The sequence below is a fragment of the Drosophila bipectinata genome, chromosome 3R (genome assembly GCF_030179905.1).
Source record: "Drosophila bipectinata strain 14024-0381.07 chromosome 3R, DbipHiC1v2, whole genome shotgun sequence".
In the NCBI taxonomy this organism is placed as follows: Eukaryota; Metazoa; Arthropoda; class Insecta; order Diptera; family Drosophilidae; genus Drosophila; species Drosophila bipectinata.
This window is the reverse complement of record NC_091739.1, coordinates 11,565,090-11,587,833: the sequence shown is the minus strand read 5'-3', so window position 1 is coordinate 11,587,833 and position 22,744 is coordinate 11,565,090. Positions and strand designations below refer to the sequence as shown.

General features: G+C 41.7%; 2 protein-coding genes across 2 annotated transcripts; one reads left to right on the top strand and one right to left on the bottom strand.

Moving 5' to 3' along the window:
* Positions 1-1,232: 1,232 nt before the first annotated feature.
* Positions 1,233-17,893, bottom strand: LOC108130052 (hexosaminidase D). The gene is given in 6 exon segments (XM_070282281.1): positions 1,233-1,415; positions 1,534-1,847; positions 1,904-1,949; positions 1,952-3,023; positions 3,085-3,813; positions 17,819-17,893. Coding segments are annotated over 5 exon segments (2,124 nt in total). The 5' UTR covers positions 17,843-17,893; the 3' UTR covers positions 1,233-1,415; positions 1,534-1,594.
* On the top strand, positions 15,871-22,638 carry Ssdp (Sequence-specific single-stranded DNA-binding protein). Its single transcript, XM_017247920.3, has 2 exons — positions 15,871-16,691; positions 18,344-22,638. The coding sequence occupies exon 2, from the start codon at positions 18,908-18,910 to the stop codon at positions 20,246-20,248; it is 1,341 nt and encodes a 446-aa protein (XP_017103409.2). The 5' UTR covers positions 15,871-16,691; positions 18,344-18,907; the 3' UTR covers positions 20,249-22,638.
* The last annotated feature ends 106 nt before the right edge of the window (positions 22,639-22,744 follow it).

Sequence of the window (22,744 nt, the reverse complement as noted above, 5' to 3'; positions counted from 1 at the left end):
GCATGTGCAGATTCGCTTAAAATTATCCTTTCGAAAATAATCATCAAACGACGAATTCAAAAATAAATCTTTGATTTTCTAATTATTCTCTTTATCCATTTTTTATTGTTGTTTATTGTAAAAAAAAATTTAATTAAAAAAAAGTGTTTATCAAAAAACACACCACTTGAAACTGTGGTCATCAATAATATCAATGTGACCAGACCGCTAATCGATTCTACTCTTCATTTGTTCAACTTTGGCACGCACCGTTCGAATTGGGAGAACTTTCTTTTCTCGTTATGTCTTTTTTATGCGGAAAAAACGAAAAATGCACCGTTTTGGGTTGCTACAACAAATTGCGAAAGGAAATGGAAGAAAAATCAAAGAACCAGGTAAATTTTAGTTATACGGACCTTTTAAACAACTACAGAACTACAGACCCTAATGTGAGTTATTTACGCAGAAAAATCTAACATCAAAAAACGTGTTCAAAAAAATGGAAAATGTGGAGTCAATTAAAGTCGAAGCTGGTGTTTCTAAGCGCCAATTCGATGCAACTGGGATAAAAGAGAATGTGGATCCTCGTAACGTGGATGACTTGCAACATCCAGCACAAAAAGTTCCGAAAAAAGAGCAGCTACCACCAACCGGGGAAGGGTTGCAGCCAAACCAAGCTGATTCATCTCATCGTTACGGGATTTCAAACCGACCTCTTACGAAAAAGGAAGAACGACAATATTGGATCAAGCTGTATGAACACATTGCCTGGCATGTGAAAAGGGGCGCTTATCAGTTGGAACCACCAAAGACCAATCAGTGTTCGAAATGCCGTAGGAACTTTCCCAATTTCGAGCATAAATCAAAACATGAGTTGTTCTGCAAGCCGGAGCTTTATAGTCTGGGATGTCCATGTGGTTTTCTCACCAACACGATGCAAAGTTTGGCACCGCACCGGGCAGGTTGTGCCAAAAGCCAAAATATTCGGGATCTTGGAATTTGTCGTTGGATTCCAATCTTGAATCAATCTCAATTTCCATCTCAATCTTGAATCAACGTCAGTGACCAATCTTTTGATCAATTTAAATCTTATGTTATCTACCATTTAAACACTTAACTTTTTTTTTAAATGAAGAGACAGAGCTATACATTAATTTTTATATTAACTTTCCAGAAAATAAAACACCTTTAAATGGAAGACTATTCTTAGATTCTTTATTTTTTAAATTTTACTTACAATGTTATGGAAAGTATTCGGTATCATTTGCTTTTAGAAATAAATCGTGTTATAAAAAATGGTCTAGAATGAACATTTAATGTTATTAGTATTTTAAATGGATATTATGATGATTTAAATAGCAGGTATATGTATCTGTGCTGGGCTTGGGCGTTTCAAACGCCATCACTAATTGAGTATAATTTGACATCCCATCGAACTAAAAGAAAATAATCATGAATAAAGATTTAATAAAGGTATGTTGTATTATTTTCTAAATCTCAAGTATTTTGACTTCTTTTTGCATTTATTTTCAGAGAAATCGGCTCAAAACTCACTTGGAAAATCAAATTTTTAAAATGGGACACTTTGTATCGACATTACTGGCTTTTTGGCAGTTCAGTGCTGTTGGTGATCCGTCACCAGGCCCATGTCCTCCTGTAGCTTCAGGGCCAGGGGCAGTGGTCTCTGGGGCCAAGTGCGTCGGTGGAGTAGGGTCTCCGCACTGGCCAGTTGCCGCTGGAGCGCCTCTATTGTGGGGTAAATGTGCTGCTCCACGAATTCAGCCACCGTGTACTCGTCATAGACTTCCCACAGCAGCTGTTGAGCCTCCCGGGACATTGTTCTTAGCTCCTCGATTAGCATTGGAGTCCTGGATAATGAAGAATACAATTATCGGGATCATTTTTAACTATTTCAGATCCCCACCTGGCAGTCAAGTCCCGGACCCTCAGTGGCGAACTAAAATTGTGCGCACATTGTAATCGGAGAGCCAGGCGCTTTGGTCCTTCGTTTGCTGCAAATAGACCCGAATCTCGGACAGCTTGTCTAACAAGCGCTGGGCGTACTTGAAGATCAGGTGCCCGGGATAGCTGCACACCGCAAACAGCTGGCTGTGATGAGTGTTAGGGTGCAGTTCCAGCCAGGGTCGACCCGAACGCCGGCTATCCGGCTGAAAGACACACTGCAGCACCTTGAGAAGCTCGTTATCCCGGGGATTGGTGCTGAAATAACCCTTGGAGGCTGTGGACAGCGAGGTCATCAGACTGGGAATACCCACGGGCAGGAGTTCGCAGAGCACGCCAAAGTGATCGTACCGCTGCCACCCGGTCAGTGCTATTCCCCGCAAACCCTTGGCGAACCTGCCGCCCTCTTTGGCGATTACCGCCAGCCAGCGGATATTGTTCTCCAGATGATGTTGCAGTGGCGGCACCAACAGGCTCTCTCCGAAAGCACCCTTGAAAGCGGACGCCGTCCAGGCGCTGGGGAATATCTTGGCGTAGGTGTCCCACAACTGAGGCGGTATAAAGCGGTAGATGTCGCTGGCATACACCCACACCATCGGCTCCACATAGCTGCCCACCTGGGAGTGCTGCAGTTCACCGAGGGACATCGATCTCAACTGGTCATCCCAGATAATGACGCCCAGCTGGGGCCAGTGGCGACGGATGAAGTGAGCCACACTCACCACGTGGGAGAGGAACAGTTCGCTGCGGAGTCTCTGTCTGCAGGCGGGACACTCACCCATCCGCTGGACTTCGTCGCAGCCAATGTGGATGTGCGTGAATCGGATGGGTGCGGCGGGTGGAGCTGCTGACGAAGGGGTAGACTGCCCCAGACACTGCAGGTGGAACTCAATCACCTGGGTTAGCATCTGCTCCAACAGCGCCGTACTCTGCAGCTGGCTGGGGCAGATGGACTGTGGACTCTCGGCAAGTTCACGGAGTTGCTCGAATCCGGAGAGCTTTAAAACAAACTCCATGTGCCCAAAAGTCTGGACAAGAGGCATTACGCTTAAGCCATGGACGGCTGCCGTCTCCAGGAAGTCCTGTAAAGGAATTTCTCTCAAAAGTAGAGAATATTTAAGAATAAGTGATCACAAATCTCACCCTTAGCTCGTCCTCCTTGTAAGCATTGCGCGCCGCTAGTGGTTGGAGGACTCCGGAGTAGGGAAACATGTCCTCGTACTCGATAAGCAGACCAGTGGCTCCCAGGGCTCGGAGCATGGGCAGTAGTTGCTTGAGGAAACTAAGCTTTGGCGGAGCGCCCTTGAGGTCCAGATGGACCAGGCGCTCGGTCGGAGCACGTGGCCCATCTGGCCCGATTCCGGCCACTACTGGCACTCCCATGCGCTGGAGCTCGTGTTCGTACTGGGTCTGTCGCTCCGCCGACGTGAGCATTCGATCGTCCTCAGCATTAGCGTTTAGTTCCTCCATTCCGTTTGCGTTCCTTTGGCGCTGCTGTTGCTCCAGGATCTTGAGGCGGTCCTGCTCAAATAGATAGCTTTCGGACAGCGGCAGGGGAGCTTTTTTGGACTGCGTTGGACGAAGAAATCGCACGTTACCCAGCTGCTGAGCAGCTACGTTGTCCTTCAAGCGCTCCGCCCTCAGGACTCGATTGGCCTGGGCAATTAGCTTTTGGATGATGTGAACCTGGTGATAGCCAGTATCCTGCTGCTGTTGCTGCTCAGTGCCGGCGGAGATGGGGGGGATTGGCGGCGGATATGTGGTATCGATTAAAATAGCCCAGGTCCAGAGGCCGAGCAGCACCAAGCCAGACACGACGAGCAGGAAGGAGAGTTTACGGCGCCAAATAAATATCCACAGATTTGAGTGCCTCTGCAAAAAAAAAAGAAACAGACACAGAAACAGAAAGTAGCTATAAGTTTAAATGCACTGAGGATATTTTTAGTGAATTTAAAATACAATATTCTCGGATATAAGAATATGTAAGAAACACATATACACAAGATTTATTCTCTCAGTGCCAGCAAGTGGGAAGTAAGCCACTGCAGTGTTGCAGATGAAAAACTTGCTTCACTTTTCATAAATATTTGAAGATCCAACAAGTAGCCCCCGGAGTTATGCTATATAAATTCGCCCACAACAGCCCCCAGCCGCACGTTACTCATACGCCACCGTGCCCGGCTGGAGCAGAAGCGGCTCATTGAGGTTGAGTTAAGGGCTGTTTCCATTGTTGTAGTTCGCAGTTTTTGTGGTCGGTTCCTTGCGGGTCTTGTCTTTGTGTTTGGCCAACTCATGCTAAAGTTCACCAAGGCGCTGCTTAAAACAGTGGGCCAACCAATATATTTTCTGCCAAGAGTATTTTAAAAAATTTATAAAATGAATCAGCGTTCCACTTCTCCCAAACGACATTTATATAATTCCCAATTTTCATCCGATTTTAAAGCGGATAGTACCGATTTAGATAACAATTATTCAACAATCTGCACAAAACCTGGGGATATTTTTGGATTTTTTCTCAAGTTTTCTTGATGGACCCCGGGGAAGGCTATATCTTTGCCAATTTTCATCCGATCCTTGATCGGAGTACCTTAAACGATTTGTATACCGATTCTCCACAAATCTGCATCAAACCCTGGAGACAAAATTTTTTTTCGATTTTTTGGTAAATTTTCTGGATGGACCCCTTCAAAAATGGGGAAATGCACAGAACGACAATATGACCCACAGCGAACACCATATCTTTGCAAATTATCATCCGATTCTGGATTGGAATACCCTAAACGATTTGTATATTGATTCTCCACCAATCTGCATCAAAGCCTGGCGACAAAATATTTTTTAGATTTTTTGTCAAATTTTCTGGGGGCTCGCCTTCAAAATCGTGAAAAATGTATTGAACGCCAATCAGAATACTCTAAAAGATAACAAATTCTTATATAATTATTATTATAATTATAATTAACGAATGTGAGAATAACCAATTTTTGTATTCATTTCCAATTTTTTGAACTTTTTTGCCACAGTAGCAGTTGTGCATTGAATGGCTGGGGTTACAGTTCCGAGGCATCCGTTTAAACGGCAGCTTATTTAAATGAGTCTCTGGCAGAGCCATAAAGCAAAGGCAGTTCGCAGCTCTTCCGTAGGTGCGGCGCCCGTCGTACAAATCGACTGATAAAAGTCGACCATGGGTTTGGGGCATTATTCAGGGCCTGCAGCAGTGGCACCACAGGAACAGGAACAACATCCACACCGACGCCAAAACCAACAAAACTTGCACTGTTCGACAGGCGATAAATGCAAGTGCTCAAGTGGAAATGTGCAGCTGTCTGTCCCTGTGTCAGTCTGTCTTCATAGAGGAAATTGAATTGAGTTTTCACAGGGGCTTTCATTGGGTTTTAAGAGCGGGTGGCGGATGTTTCCGAGGCGTTTAGTTCGCTTTAGTTCAGCTCGGTTCGTGACTGTCGGGTAAGACAAACGCGAAAAGTTTCAGGTCTTTGTGGACACTTGTTAGATGATTGAGTGGTTTGGTTGAGGTGGATCTATGCCTCAATTGTGACTAGTTCCAAGTTCAATTGAAAAAAAAAGGTTTAATGAGGGGGTGTCACGAATACAAGTGAGTACTGTAAATATTTACTTTGAGAAGGTTTTAAGAAGTGTTTTCTATTAAATTTTTTAAGTTTTAAGTTCGAGTCCTTTTCAGCTAAGCATTTACCAAATAAAATCCCACATTACAGTACTTAAAGTACTTTCTCCTTTCACTCTGATCATCAATTCGACATTTGGTATATGGCCAATTGAAATCCGATTGCTGACCCATTTAGCTTAAATCACATTTGCATTATTGTGTCCCTCCCACTCTTGACTTTTCGTCGTCAAAGTTGTTGCCAAATTTGTGCACTTCATCCATGTTCTCCCCCGGGGCAAATTTGGACACTTGGGTGGAAAGCTTGGGGGTTTGACTATCCATTTTCTATCTCTATATTTTTGGCCAGCCAGTCCGAAACCACAACAAGAGCAAATTTGGAATGGGTGGTCTCGTTTTCGGCCAACCTTTTGTTGGCTCAAGTTCTCGTCGAGAATGCAAAAATAGAAGCCCCAACTAGGCTAACAAAACGCACACCAGACGCTGGCCCAAAGGCAGAGGCGTCCAAACAAAGGGGAGACCTCCCACCTTCATAAATCCTTTGATGTCCTTTGAGCAAAAAAATCACTATCTTTGACATGAATTTTTTAAAAAGTCGAAAAATATTTTGGTGAAAACTCTTAGCATCTTTTATTTTCAGTGTTGAAAAAGCTGTCCTTTAACTTGTTGGCCCCATTACCGACACATCCTGGAAGACACTAGACCAGACCCCAGCAGGACAATGGATCGGTGCTAATTGCATTCGGCTCGTCAGGCAAAACTGCAAACGGTTCGGGGCGACTGTTTTCTAAATTAAATTTAATTGCACCGCACAACCGACAGGCCAATTTGCAGTCACAATTCACAACGGCCATGGCCGTAAGTCTCCACCCCACCTACCACCCACTGGGCAGTCAACCATCCTGCTGTATGGGTGTATACCGCCCCCTTTTTTCGAATTGGGAGCACCGCCAGAAATGGCAACCGAGCTCTGAGCACTCCACTCTGCAGCCCGCTGTGAAGTGTCCGCCCACCAAACAATTTGGCAGTTTGCCACAAAAATAAAAATGAAACTGAAATGTTTTTCAAAAAAACAGAAAACAACAAAAATAACAGCCAAAAACTGAAACATGAAAAATCCTTAAAGCAGCCTCTGACAGGCTGGAAATGCACTCAACCACTCCTTATGAATGGGTGCTACCTGCAATTGCATATAAATAAATTGTATTTCTCTTTAAAGGCCATGAAAAATGCAACCTTCGGCTATTAAATTTAATATTCCTAAAAGCTTTAATTCGGATTATTTTCATGGTGTATAATTTGTAGAAACGAGCGGAGACTGGCCTCATAAATACATAAAATAATTAAATACGAGAATCATTTTAATTGCCCTGTTTTTGTTTAAATTAGTTGTGGTTATTGTTCTCTCGTATATTATGGAAAACTGATTTATGCAATGAGTCTACAATGTATTTATATTCTGTGGGCTTTACTTTAGGGCTTTTCAATGGTGTCGTAAGTGCACCATCGGCTGTTTTCATTCAGAAGCTCTGGCATCGCTTATATTGCATTCCCTGCATTGCATTTTGAGCAGCAGCAGAAAATTTGCTTGCCCCTGCAACACGCCACAGAGGATGATGGAGAGGCAAGCCAAGAGAAAGCTGGCTTAACTGGGCTTTAAGGATAAAGCACCCCGGCCAAGTTGTAGTCCTTTACAAAGAATTTACATGGTGAGAAAAAAAATGCATTTTAAATATAATTTGTAGCTTTTAGTTTAGCAACGGTCTCTTGTATATACGACTGATTTCTGATCTACTAGAATTTGCTTTCAGTGCATAAATTCTGAAGATGCAGTCGAGTCGAGAACGTGGCCATGCAAAATATGGCTCCCCCTTGGAACCTTATCGCTATGAGAGCAATAACCGACAATTAGGCAATTTAACGCCTTATTAACGTCCATTAGCATCCAGCCACTAATGGACGCTGAGCTGATGGCCAAACAAACCCTGGAATACCCATATCCTCGTGTTTTCTCAGCCGGACTCAAGATGCCTCTCGACTGGCCATTCAAATAAATTTCCACCAACTCAGAGTGCAGTCGGAGTAGAGCCCTTCTATTCGAAATATTGGAAATAGTGATGGGGGCCATTTTCCTCCTTGCATACTGATGCGAAATATATCCCTTAAATTGCCTGAAAGGATTGCAAGTGGATTTTTGCATTCAAAGTCATTCAAGAGAATCAAGAGAAATAGCCCAGACAAGTATATAAATAACCGACTTTAGGAGAATGGTGCAGTTGATTGTTCTCCATGAAATATTTAAATTACCTCTGAGGCTGTGAAGAGAAGCTCTTATGGCTTACACCACTTTTAATTGGCCAAAACAAATCAACCGTAAATTAAATGAAACTTTTTTCTATTTTATTTTTTTTATTAAAAGACTGAAAGCTGAAATGAAAATATTATGATGAACTAACTTATGCCACATTGTAAATAGTTTTCTGATTTTCCTTCACTCCCAAATAATATCTTTTCCCCTTAACTAACAAAACTTGAAAAACTTTGAAAGCTTCCAAAATTGTCTGCATTCTGTTTTTTACGCACTGTCCATTCTTAATAAAAAACGTTGTTACCTACTTCATAAGTAGATTATAACTGGAAAAGTTTAAAACGAAAAAAAAAACCAGCCAGGGGGAGAAAAAAGTGAGAAAAAAAATAGGGGAGTTGAGGGAGAATTAGAACACAGAGGCTATAACTATGCAACACTCAGTTTGTCCGCTTGAAAGCGCTAAACAGCAAAAAGCAAAAACTGCACAAACTGTCACAGCAGCTGCTGCAGGACGAGTTCCTGCAAAAAACAGCAGAAACCATAAAAAAGTAGTCACATTTTGAGAGTCTCGACGAAGCGACACCATAAAATCAAATCTCACAAATTCATTTCATTTATTTTCATTTGACTATAAAAAGCCAAGACACGTAAAAAAAAAAAAGATGCTTTCAAAAAAGAAAAAGCATTGAAATTCCTTAAAAAAAAGCAAAGACAGCAAAAGAAAAGGATATGCATATTTTATTTTATTATTATTTGAAAATAATTGAATATCAAAATCAAATAAAGAATATCCTTCCTTTGGGAATGGGTATTCAAATCACAGCAAGGACACGTAGCGACTGACCCGCCTCAAAAGGGACCCTCAACGGCATCGTGTTTATAATTTGAAATGATTTTAGCCTGCATTTTTCTGCCAGCCGGGCAAAGGCAAAAGGTGAGGAGGGCAGGAGGACATGAAGGGAACGTGTTTGGTCATTTTGTTTGCAGTCTGTGCCTCAATGAGTTTCTTGATAGTCCTGGGAGATACATAATACATAAATATACAAGAATGTGGACAAAGGCAGGGCCTGCACTTTGGCTGCAAATTTGTTGTCTGGTCAGCGATGGAGGCCGTGATTGCGATTGTGATGGGGTGATTGGATGAGACGTGCCCGAGGCAATATACCCGTGTCATCGCCATTGTGGAGAAGGCAGTGCCTTGAGCCCGGGTCTGGAATCTGCAGCTGAAAATTCAATCAGAACTTACAACACCCCACAGCCTTATCCTGACACATATGTTCCGGCCAAGCTGTGCGAGAACATCGATTTCAATTGCATTACGGGGCTTTGCAGTGATTTATGAGTCGTCTCTGGTAGATAAATAAATTGAAATGCAAGGGAGGAGTTGCAGTATGTAGATGACTCCGAGAACAAATAAACTTTTCGCTTGATTAATTTGTGCCAGTTGGCAAAATTTAATTTAGCTTTTAAACACTATATTTTTTCAAATATCATTTAAACCAATACCTTTATGGCTTTTCATAATTAGAATCGTTTAAATATTCATTTACAATGTTTACTTGATCAATACTTGCTGTTTAATTTAGCCAACTCGCAACTATTTATGCCATTTCGATGCCATTTGTTTTAAAACCCGCAACAGCGAACAATGAAAGCATGTGATACGGTGCGTATGCGTGATATTTATTTAGCGATAAAAGTGCACGGCCTGGTATTGCAAACATTTTGCATCATTAATTCGGAATGTCAACGGAATGCAAATACAAGTATGTTCATTTGCATTCCCTTTCAGTGTTCATTTCCCCATCCTGTGTTCTGGTCCTGGGAGGTCCTGGGGAATGCCAAATTGTAAAGTTTTTTGTTTGTGTGTGCGGGGAGAAAGTTAAACCAACACAAAAACCAACTTGCAGCCTTTTAATTCCTGTAAAAGCCATTAAAATCTTTTGTTCTTTTTTGTGTGGCAGACTAGACGCTCCCTCTCTATCTGGTAACGCCCCTGAAGTGCATCGCCGGGTGTGTGACTAGTGTTGACTCGTCTACTGATGACAGTAAATGACGAGCGCTGACAACAAAATGTTTACTAATGCAGGTCCAAAAGCACTAACAGCAAAGGGGTGTGAGATTTTGGCCCACATTTTGCTGATAGGCCGGGGGAGTGGCCATCGGGGGGCGGAGCATATGGCTAGAAACCTTCTAACAAGGCAGCTGCCATGACATGACATGGCTGATGCAACGCCAGTGCCTGGGACTGTGACTGGCTCTGGGACTGGGACCAGAGCTCTGATTGATGTTTATGAATTATTAAGTGACTGCATGGAGAGAAGCTAAGCTCTATCCGCTTTCGATTCCCCCCGGCCCGGCTCCGTTCTCGTCCTGGTTTCTATTTGATGGATGCCAGCGGAGAATGATTTGGAAGCTGCCATTTAAGCAGATGTTGCTGCATTGCAGGATTAAAAAGCTTAAGCCCCGGGGAGAGCTTCAATGCAAGCTGATTCAATTATTTTAAGAAGGATATATCTTAGGGACGTGTACACCCAATCATGACTGGGATAAAAGTTTCTAATTTAAAGGTTCATAAAATCTAAAGCTAGAAACTTTATTAAAAAGATATAGAAAAACAAATGTCTCATTGCAAACTTTTTCTTTTACAACTCCCCCAGCAGCATCTGTTGATTGCAAAGTTTTTAAACGAACTCCTGGGTATTTAAAGTAAATGTCTTACTTTTATATTTGGCCGGCAATCCAGCCCGATTACTAGATGAAACCTATTGAGAAAACCACAACCACAGGAGGTTGAGTAAAAAGGATTAAAGTAATGCCCCATCTGGATTAAGTTGCACATCAATTGAAAAGTCAACAAAGTTCGCACGAAAGGAGGGTAACTTTGGCTGCTTAAAGTTAACATCTGCCACGTCCCAAGGACCTCACCTTCCACCCACTCAATGCAAACTTTTGTGCACATTTCGCATCCACCATATGCATATATCCCCATGTATGTTCGCCAAAGGGTTCCAGGACATGTCAAACACTTTAGTTTAACCGAAACGAAACTTTTGGCCAATTGTTTAGACGACTGCCTCGTGCCGTGGCTTTGAGCATTAGCCGAGATCAACAGAGTGAGTCAAACTTGTTGGCCAATTTCGGAGAGTGACTTTCGAGGTGATTGAATTCCGTATAAGTTTCCGAAGGGCCCGGACTACGGTTGGTATTTGTCTAGTAGAATGTCGACGGCCACAGCTTGTAATTTATCCTGAAGTGCAGCAAACATAGGAAAATTAATCACTGTCAGTGTGGAGAGACCGGAGCTGCAACGGAACTGCCTCAGATGTGGCTGCAGACAACACGGCGTATGCGCAACTACGCTTGAGCTGTCACTCGCAAGCTTTATGTTCTCCCCTCAGCCATGCCCCTGGGGCTTCTAAAATATGTCTTAAAAATTAATTAAGGCTCCCGGGGGAGCTAGAGACAGGCCAAAAGCGAGCAAAAGGAGCTTAGCTGACGGATGTGGACCAGGACGAGAAGCAAAGCCAAACGCAAAGCCAAAGAACCTATATTTAACTCTTCCTAAGCCGCTTCGCGCAGAAACCCATTCCAGCTTAAACAAACAAAGAGCCAAGCTGGCGCTTCAAAAATTTTCATATTTTCCAACAGCATTTTCCTGCCGCATTTGCATAATTCCGGCGTTCCGCCAGCAATTAAAATATTCTCACTAATTTCATTTGGGAGCCAAAGCGAAAATTACCATGCAAATTATAACAATTGAAATGCATTAAGTGCAACAGCAAATAACCATTTCACGCACACTTCCCACTGCATAAACGTTTCTTTTCTCTTTAATTCTCTTATCCTGTAGCTGTAAAGGACGAAAAAATTGTTGCGACACGATGCATTCCGATTAAAATTTAAAGCAAAAACTAATCAAGGACCTGTGTGAGAGTTGCCACACTGCATAGCCAAGCTCTAATGACCCAGACAAAGTTCCATCTAAATTGGATCCGTCCTGCTCGGTTGGGGCCATGAAATAAGCCTAGGGAGTTGAGCCCTGGTCTCTGAAACTTTTGCCAACTCGGCCCTGTTATTTTGCATACGACAAAATGCGGCTTTTGTTGCAAATGAGATTTCGTTGATTGTGCCTGCAGTTTCTGCGAGCTTAATGCTATTGTTGCAAGCTGCACGTAGCCTGCATGTCCTCCGCATCCGGCCGCACGTACCTCATGTTTACATTCGCAATGTTTTCGTTTTGGTTGTCACCGTCTGGCAGAACACAATTTGGCCCTCAGCAGGACGGGGTCTGACTTCGATACGCACTCAACCGAATATAATCCTTGTGCACGCACATCGCTTGCCCTCGCCCTGGTCTGGCTTTTTCGGCCTGTCGACCATATCCCTGTGTGATGTCATCAGCAGAAACTCTAAATAACTTTTAAATGAAGCGCAGGATGCATGCATGACCGCCAAACAACTGGCCGCAGAAGGCACACACTGGGAATACAAAATGCAAGGATATTCAAGGACTCTAGCGGAAACCGAAATCACAAAATGGCAGAGACATTGGTCGTTACTTTGGGCAGCCTTCATGTTTTCTGAACTTTTCTGCTTAATGGTTTTCATTTGTTACATTTTCACAAAATAAGGATCTTATGCAGTATGTAGTATTTAAAATATTATATTATTTTAGTATTTTTTATTAAGTATTTTAAATAACCGTGCCTCAGGTCTTTAAAGCCTTGTGCCTAATGACCTAGTTGCTATAAAAACTTGCACCTGAAATGCTAAACGTTTTTGGGCGAAGGGTTTCCATTTCACATCATCATGATTGTATAACCATTCGCTACTGAGTCCTTCCTCCCTTTACATGTATGCCCTTCGCTGTACGACGCATTTTCCCATTTCCCCATCCGCAGGTTGCGTTTCACACTTGGCTGCTTCGTTCTGGTTTCTCTTCGGGCTTCTCACTGGCCCTGTTTCCATTCATCTGGTATTTCCCTGTGTTTACACTCTGGCTTCTGGCTTCCAATTTGGCTTGGAGCTGCTTCTCTCTGCTGCTTGGGTCTGCTCCTCCGCAAGGACCTGGACACAAGAGTCTCGTGGGGAAGGTGCCATCATTGGTTTAAACTATATTTAGGTCTGGCCGGCAGAAAGGAAACTTTTTCGTTTTCCATGTTCATGCGTTTATGAAAATTGCAAAAAATGTATGCTGATTTTCCCGTTTCCGGTCCTTCCTCTGTCCTCCATTTTTTTTCTCCCATGCCATGTGCCGTTATTTTTTCATTCAACCGTGGACATTCAGTTGCGGTGGCCGAAGTGTGAATGTGTGCATAAATGAGTACGCATGTGTGTGTGTGTGTTTGGTATTTGTGCGTGTGAAAAGTTTGCCGAGTTTCCTGTGGCTAATGAAATATTTAAATGTAATTTCGGCGCGTTAATCAAAATTAAGTTAATTAACTGTGGTGAGAACGCTTTAATTAGGCTATAAAATATATATGGGCTGTTGCTCTAGGGATGTTCCTAATGATATCTTAAAATTGGTAAATAAAAACTACATAGCATAGTATACTTTTTTGGACGGTAAGAGTAAAAATTTAAATTTGGTAAAGCACCGATTATAAATCATCGTTTAAGAGCTTGCCGTTTTTCAAGGCAATTGAATTACAAGTGCAGCAACCTGAAAATAGCGACTGAAGCTGCACTGAACTCGAACTCTCTCTTACAAGACGACTGAGGCGGAAGAGGCAAAAACGGAAACGGAAACGCCTGCCATCGGAGTATGCGGTGCTTCATAAATCCTTACTGGCAACAACCACAGAGCCCATATCTTTTGCCCGCTTGCTTCAGCTTCCCAATCCACTGAAATATGCTTGCGTCAGTGCGATGCCAAAATCCAGCTGCAGCTGCTCCGCACAACGATACAGGCGGTACAAGGATGAAGGATAAAAGGGAGCAGGAAGCTGCGAGAGGTAACATAGTTATTTCCTCCATAATTGATTCGCTCTTCCATTCGCTTAAGCCGCAGAAAAAATACTATAGTGAAAGCTCACCAAATTGGATTCCGAATCCAAAGGATTCCAATAATATTTTAAATCAATATTGTTTAAACTACAAAGATTTTAAATCGTATTAAAATCTTTAGTTAATTTAATTAATATTGTAAAGTATAATTTATAGGAGTATCTACTGTAAATAACGATGCATCTCAGCTCATATCTCAGCTCACCCTGCAATTATTCAATTCTCGAGTCCTTTTTAATCAATTTGCAAAAAGCATTAAAATGTCAAGCAATTAGTAACAGACGAATAAAAATAACAAGGTAATGCCATTTATTTAAGCTTAATTCAATTACCGAGAGTTATGTATCTGCCGGATTAACGCTCCAGTCATTAAATTTAAATTAATACAGATTTGCGACCCCACGGGGAACAAACTTTCCCGCTTTCATGGCAACAGCTGCATACCCCAAGTCCTTGAAAGCAATGCAATTCAATGTTTCTAATTGAATGTGTTTGCAGTGGTGGGGTTTGCCCGAGTGGGTGTTTGTTTGGCTGGAAATTGCGCTAACATCGGCGAAAAACTAATGTTTGCCAACAAAAGTCAACAGAGCTGTGACACAGACATCCCATAGACAATAGTGCCGTACAATCAGCATCAGCACAAAATCTGATTTCGATTCCAATTTAGAGTGCGATGCGAAAAAATGTTACCCCTGGGAAATGTGTCGCCCTCGATTTTGACAGAATTAGAAATGCAAAAGGATTACCGGTTGAAGCGATTGGCCCAATAAAATGTGTCAAATAAAAATTGACAAAGGGGAATTGAGGCATAGTCCCCGAAAGCGACATTATTCATTTGGTAAACGATTGCCCACTGGGGGGCACAAAAAGGATGCTGAAAGGAGAGCAGCCAAAAGGGGGCAAGTGTTCCATTTGAATGCCCGGAATGGCCGAAGGCCTCAACATTGCCAATGTTCATTGTAGAAGCCATATGAAAAATAAACGCAGAGGTCCTCTACTTTCACATCACAAATAAATGTACCATAAATGGTGATTTAATGTTGTTTATTTTTACGATACGTCATACTAAATGGCTCATTGAAACTCGATTTGACGGTCGCTTTTTAGTGCAATATTCTATATAGCACTATAAGATAAAACAAACACATTTTTTAAAATTATTATTGAATCCATTCATTTTCTTATAATGGTTTTCGAATCCAGAATGATTGAATTTTTTTTATTTCAACACTTTTAAATGTTCACACGCCAGAAAATAATTCTTTTTGAAACCAACCAAGAAGCAACTGAATGGTTCACTCACCAATATCATTTTGATATTTTCAAAAATTAAAAACTATTAGAATGCAATTCACGTCTTAGTACAAGCACGAGAAACGCGTAATTTGCAGGCGATTTAAGAACTCGTAGCACGTGTTCAGTTGCCACGAACAGTTGCAGTTGCACTAAGCTAAAGTGTTTATGCCACAGGACACTAGATGTTTTCATTTGGCGGCAAGCAATGGATCCTGCGCATTAAACGCCTTTCAAATAAACAGAATCCGAATTTGGAGTACTGTTAACAAATCGCCCGCCTAAAATATTCTGTTAAGTTTTAACAGAAGAAAAGCCAGTTTCACCACCAAGGGTTTCAAGTTAAATTGAAAAATTAACTTTTTGTATATCTTTAAAAATTCCCAATAAGAAAACAATATAATTTTTAAAAATGGTATGGTTTACATTGACAATATATTCACATGCTTATTATTTTCGTATTATTAATAACCTTAAAATTATATTTTTTTTCTTAAACAAGGGCTTTTAGAACGATAAACTAACGCTAGTCTATAATTAACGACTCATTTTTTAAAAACTATTATTAAATTTAAATAGTGTATGAAACTAGTGTGGCCAAATAATAAAAGCAAAGTGACAATAATCTGGTAAAACTAAATTAAGAAATATCGATGGCGCCGTGGGCAAACATCGATACCCAATACCGATGTTTTCTCCACCCCTACGACGACGCAACTTGTAGCAGCAAAAATATTTATACGAATTATTTGCTGTGTAAAAACGAATTAATCGAATTAATAAATAATTAAAACCAAAGTGAATATGTAAATGGTGTGTTTGCCTTTGAAATGACAGCCATTTAAAATGCATTTCAACGCACTAACTCGATGTGAAAATTTCGTACAGGCAAAAAAGAGCCGATTTTTAGTGGAAGAAGAAGCACAAGCAGCCGAACAGGCAGTAAAAGCGATTGCCGAATGAAAGGCGTGTGAAGAAAAAACTTGCAAAAATTACACCAACAACAGAAGGCAAAAAAAAGTGTGTTTAGAAAAGAAATTAAAAACACACTCGAACATATACATACACACACGGATCACACAAATATCACACGATCGCTCGAACACAACGCGACCCAAGAGAACTGGTGCAAATAGCGAAAAACGAAGTAAAATAGCGCGCGGTTTAATAATAAATAATTATATGTATGCGCGCAAAACATGTGAAGAGCCGGGGAGCCGCAAATACGAAAAATCAATGAGATTGTAATAAAATTCCGTATTCTCGCTATCGCCAACGTTCCTCCCCCTCTCAAGCTCTCTTTCTCCGCGCGCGGCCGCTCTTTCGCCGTGTCTCTCAGCAACCGAAAGTAGCAGCAGCAGCAGCAGCCTCTCAACTTGTGTCTGTTTGTGTTTCTTGTTGATTTTGTGATAAAATTGCAATCAACAACACACACGACTACGACACATTCGAACAAATATATTATATTATTATTTGCCAAAAGAAACATTAGAAAAGGTTCGTATGCAACACCAACGAAACTAAGATAAATATCCAGTACACAAAAAAAAACAAACAACCATCTGTGAAGGTGTATGGCAGGCAGTGAGTGTGTGTGGCAAAAAGTAGAACGTGCGAGAGAAAACCCGCGTACCCAATTTGATGACGTCTTCACTAGAATCGACAACAACAATGGAGAAATATCGGTAGTAATGTAGATTTTTTGTTGTTGTTTTTCGATCCTACTACTTTTCGGGAAGAATTACGTCGACAGCGACGCCAGCAGAGCCAACGAACATCAGCCGGAGCGGCGTAGAAGTGTGGAAGAAAAGAGAGCGATGGACCGGTATTTTGTAGTTGGTGCAAGTTTATGTATCAAACCAAATCCGACTCTGAGCCAAGAACCAAGAACCCTTGGTTGTTGCTGTTGTTGGCTATAGAGACCTGTGAACTCCAGAAGATTACCAGCCATCATAGTAGAGTGCCAAAGCTGCAGAGAGCCGCTGTATCCAAACTGGATAGTTCTTTGGCTTCATAAAAGTTTCATAATAGACCCAGATAACACCTAGTAGAAATGATAACAGCCAGCAGTTACTATAGTTTCGCTCTATCGTCTTGAAAACAAATGTGGTTTCGATCCATTACACTACCTTACAAAATTATACACTTAACGAGTGTCTTCTAGAAAAGGTCCTAATATTTAAATGGCCGGAACATGCCAATGGGATAATCTATTAGGATCTACAATATCTACATCTTATGTTTCTAAAAATCTATTAAAAGTTGAAGATAAAATCCAGTTGTGTACAGTTTTTTCGTAACTTTGGATAGTGCCTAGTTACTGATGCACCTGTCCATAGAGCCAATTGGCCTTATCGCCACGCGCCTGTCTCTACGAGCTGTTGTCATTTGCTCGCTAACCATTCGCTCCCCGAGCCAACAGTGCTGCCAATAACTAGGGCCCCGCCGTAAATTCCATAGACAGATTTTGATTTGAATAGCCATTTGACAGCGGTAGCCACATAAGCAGTCAACAGACGGGCGGACAGATTACTCTGCCTGCTGCCTGCTGGCCTTTTGCTACCTTTTGCTTCTACCAACCTACCGGGCCGAGAGGCCAAGAGCATCACTCACATACTTCTCACCTGGCGGAACGAGCGACGCACCATAGTCACCTCAAAAAGTTTATGATCACATTGACTCTGAAAAGTTGCGTTATTAGAAAGACATTTTAATTTTGGTTCTTATAAATTTAAATAAGGGTTTAAGATGAGCTTTATTCAAAAATATATATATCGATAACTTTTTTAATAAACATCGATAAACATATGTACATTTCGATATAATTTTTAAAACCCATGTTTATTGCTACAAGGGGGTATAAAATCATCTATAGTTAGGATTTAATAAACTTTATTTTTGAATATTAAAAGGTTATTTAATAGTATTTAATTTGTATTAGATTTAGGGTGGAGTGTTTATTTTGGTAGGCAGTGTGGCACTTGTGCCGTTTTGTCGACAATGCGCGCGCTCCTCTCTCGACTCACGCAAGTACACTCACGCACGCCACACAGGCACACGAAAATTTGCAACACACATACACACAAAGTCGCTCTCTCTCACTTACGCTCTTTTTCTCTCTCTCCCCATTTGCTTTTTTCTGTTTTTAGTGGTTGTGCAAGAAGAAGCAGCAACAATCAGGCAAAAAATACCTGAAAAAAAAATAAACGGTAAAACGAAGAAGTGGCGACACACGACGAGAGCGCGCTAAAAAGTTTATTGTAAAAATACAAAAGTAAAAGCACCGAGTGTGTTTTAAACTCCAATCGCAAAAAGGCTAAAGTAAAATTGTATATTAAAAATGGTGGAAGTAATAGAGCGGCGGAGAACGGCTGCGTGAGCCCAAAGCGCGGCCAATTAAAAAACAACAACAACACCAGCAGTAGCAGCAGCAGCACCAGTAGAAGAAGAAGAAGAAGAAGCAGAAGTAGCAGCAGCAGCAGCACAAGAAGAGGAGGAAAAAGCAAGAGCCTCGAAAAGTACATAAAAGTATAAATTTAAATAAGGTGGAAGTTGGTAGACGAAAAGTGAACAAACTACCAACGGAAAGAAGAAGAGAAAACAGCCCGAACCAAAACCAAAACCACCTTACCCAGCAGCAATACCAATAACAATAACAACACCAGCAGCAGCTACAGCTACAGCCTACAGCTACACACCAGCAACATCACAAAATGTACGGCAAGTCAAAGACATCGGCGGTGCCATCGGATGCCCAGGCCCGTGAAAAACTGGCGCTATATGTGTACGAGTATCTGCTCCACGTCGGCGCCCAGAAGGCGGCACAGACATTCCTTTCGGAGATCCGGTGGGAGAAGAACATAACGCTCGGGGAGCCTCCAGGATTCCTGCATACTTGGTGGTGCGTCTTCTGGGACCTGTACTGCGCGGCGCCCGAGCGTCGGGACCAGTGCGACCACAGCTCAGAGGCCAAGGCCTTCCATGACTACGGCTTCGTCAGCTCCGGTTACGGTGTCAATGGCATCGGACCCGGTGGCCCCCACAATGCCGGCGGACCAGCTCCCAGTCCCCTCGGCCAGATGCCGCCCGGTGGCGATGGCGGACCAATGGGGCCCGGTGGACCGATGGGTCCCGGCTTCTTTCCCAACTCGACAATGAGGCCATCACCTCCCACGCACGCCTCCAGCCCACAGCCGCCGCCATCGCAGATGATGCCCGGCCAGCCGCCGTTCATGGGCGGACCACGCTATCCCGGTGGTCCTCGCCCCGGCGTTCGTATGCAGGGCATGGGCAATGAGTTCAACGGGCCACCTGGCCAGCCCATGATGCCCAACAGTATGGACCCAACACGGCCCGGTGGAGGCATGGGTCCAATGAATCCCCGCATGAATCCGCCTCGAGGACCCGGCGGCATGGGACCTATGGGCTACGGCGGGCCCGGAATGCGAGGTCCGGCACCAGGACCTGGCGGAATGCCCCCAATGGGAATGGGGGGAGCGGGCGGCAGGCCACCACAATGGCAGCCTAATGCATCGGCGCCTCTAAATGCGTATTCGTCGTCGTCACCAGGAAACTATGGACCAGGTCCCGGATCAAATGGACCGCCAGGACCGGGAACGCCAATAATGCCGTCTCCGCAAGATAACACGCAAGGTGGACCTGTTGGCGGACCTGGTGACAGCATGTATGCTTTGATGAAACCCGAGTTCCCCATGGGCGGCGGTCCAGACGGTGGTGGCGGAGGAGGAGGGCCCGGCGGCATGGGTCCTATGGGTGGTGGGCCCAACTCTATGGGTCCCGTACTTAACGGCGGAGGCGGACCAGACGGCACCGGATTGGACGGCATGAAGAACTCACCAGCTAACGGAGGACCAGGAACGCCGCGCGAAGATTCCGGCAGTGGCATGGGCGACTATAACCTAGGCGGATTCGGCGGACCTGGCGAGAACGATCAAACGGAATCTGCGGCCATTCTGAAGATCAAGGAGAGTATGCACGAGGAGGCCAAGCGGTTCGAGAAAGACACAGATCATCCGGACTATTTCATGCCATAACAACATCACCAGCAACAGCAGCAGCAGCATCTCAGCACGGTAGCAGCCGCTGTGGCAGCTGTGGTGGCGGCTGCGGCCTCCAATGGATCTGGCAGCTCCTCAGCTGCATCCATAGCGGCAGCTGCTCTTGGGGCGGCCGCCTCCAATCTGCTCAGCAATGGCAACAACAACTTCTGAATGCTAACAACACCATACCACACAGATTTAAAAACAAAAAAAAAATAATAAGAACGCGGTAGTAGAAATCCTTGATACATAAGCATAAAGTATTTAACATTTAACGCATGTATGAAACTAAAAAACAAAAAATAGAGAAAAGCGAAACAAAAACAAAAGCTCTTAAATATAATAGACAAGAAACATGCAAGATTTTTGTTGAAATGTACAACTGGGAATATGTCGAATGATGAATGTCCTTGTCCCTGCTGCTGTCCTTCTATTTGAATTATTCGCTTTTAGTTAATAGTTAAGTTAATTTCATTGTTGTATTCTAATGCTTGGCTTTAACTTTCGATGAAGAATTCAACCCATAAGGGTTTCGGTTTTAATATGGAAGGAAACAGAGCAGTGGAGTATCTTACTGAAAAGTACTGAAATGAATTGAAAAACCATGCAACAGCAGCTGCAAACCTTAATGAACAAGCAAATATACTTAAAGTAATGTTTAACATCTATGCAAACATATGCAACAAGTTAAGTGAGTCTTTTGTTTAGTTTAGTTGTTGCAACGAGGCAAAAGCGCTCACAAAACACCAAACCTTACACCTCAAAAGCCCCCCAATTCACCAGCCCTCTATTTATACAAAAAAAGATCGATCATGTGCTTATTAAATTAAAAAATTATAATATAATAATAATAATATTTGTAGAAAGAAATCATTTTTTGTTAAGCAAGGCGCGACAGAAAATCAGAAAATCGCTCCACAGCAATCGGAGCAAAACAAATCGAAGGCAAGCAAAATATGAATGAAAGAAATCATATTTATAATGATATGCATAACACCTAGTTGAGTATATAGTTAGCATTATTGGACATGTATATGGATAGTCTTTAACTCGCACGCGTCTGTACACATGCACACTTTTTTAAAAGGCACCAATGTCTAGTTTCTAGATCGTATTCATTTAGCTCTTCGCTCCCCTTAAATTGTATGTACTATATATTCTTTTAAATTCTCATTGTAAAAATTGTAAACTTGGCACTTTGTGTCCTATTTTTTATGCTTTTATTCTGTCTTTTGGCCCTGTGACTGTGTTTGTTTGTTTAAAGTTTAAAGAGTATTTGTTGTATTATTTCGGGTCTTTAATTCAACTTTTAATGTCGTATGCGTTTGTATTTATTATTAATTAACCAAACTGAGAAACTAAATGAAGATCGTTGTTTAAGTTCCTTCCAATGGCGAGCAATATTCTATCTGTACGATTTTCTTTATTTTTGTGTAGAGTGTGTGTCAGCTCGTTTCAATTTCCCAAAAGCATTGTGTGCATAGAATGCTATATGTATACATTATATATAGAACAAAATCAGATACAGATTGTAGCCTATTGTATGCACTAATTTATTGCAAAATAGCTACGCGCATAACTATAAGATTTAGCTGTTTAATATGCATATAAAGAATATATATATATATTGAATATTTCATAATGGCAGCAAAAGCAAAAAATTGTAGAAACATAACCTAATTAAAACGTTTACTTCAAAATATCACAGTTAAAAAACATGATAAAATGCTGTACAAACAAAAGTCTATAAAGTGCATAGAAATAGAATATTTAATATAAATATTTACATTGTATATGTCCGTGCTTTCATCCTTTATCCCCGAAACGAGATACAGCCCGAGACGTATATTAGCATTAGATTCGAAGCTAATTTATAAGCCCAGCAACATAAACAAATCAAAAGGAATATAAATAAAGAAATGAATAAAATTTCTTAAATATATAAACAACACACATCCATACACACAATTGATAAAATAATTAAACACAAAAAACGATACAAATGGAAGAAATCTATTTTAAATATTGTATATGTTTAATGTGTCGGAATTTAAAATATATGTACGCGGAGAGTGGATAGATATGGGCTGCATGAATTAAAAACTAAATTATAGTATGGAAGCGAAACACTTAAATAGCGACTAAGTTAAATTTATTTACTAACGCTTACGGTTTGAGCGTTTCAATTGCTGGATCTATATAAACCACAACAAAATCTATGTATAATGGAATTAAGTAAACAAAAGTATGAATCGCCCAAACAAATAACAAAACAAAACAAAAAAATCGAAAAACTAACTCGTAAACTTTTGAAAAAAAAAAAATGAATGAATAAAAAACCGATTGAATATGGAAATATGTTTAAATAAGTATTTTAGTGTTAATTATACAATTTACAAGTACACAAAAGGAAAAAAAACCAATATAATATAAAATGAAATAAAGTTTTAAAACAATATTTGTAAAAAGTAAAAAAAAGAAAAGAAAATG

Coding starts and splice junctions, on each gene's coding strand:
- Ssdp (XM_017247920.3), top strand. CDS start 18,908: ATGTACGGCAAGTCAAAGACATCGGCGGTGCCATCGGATGCCCAGGCC.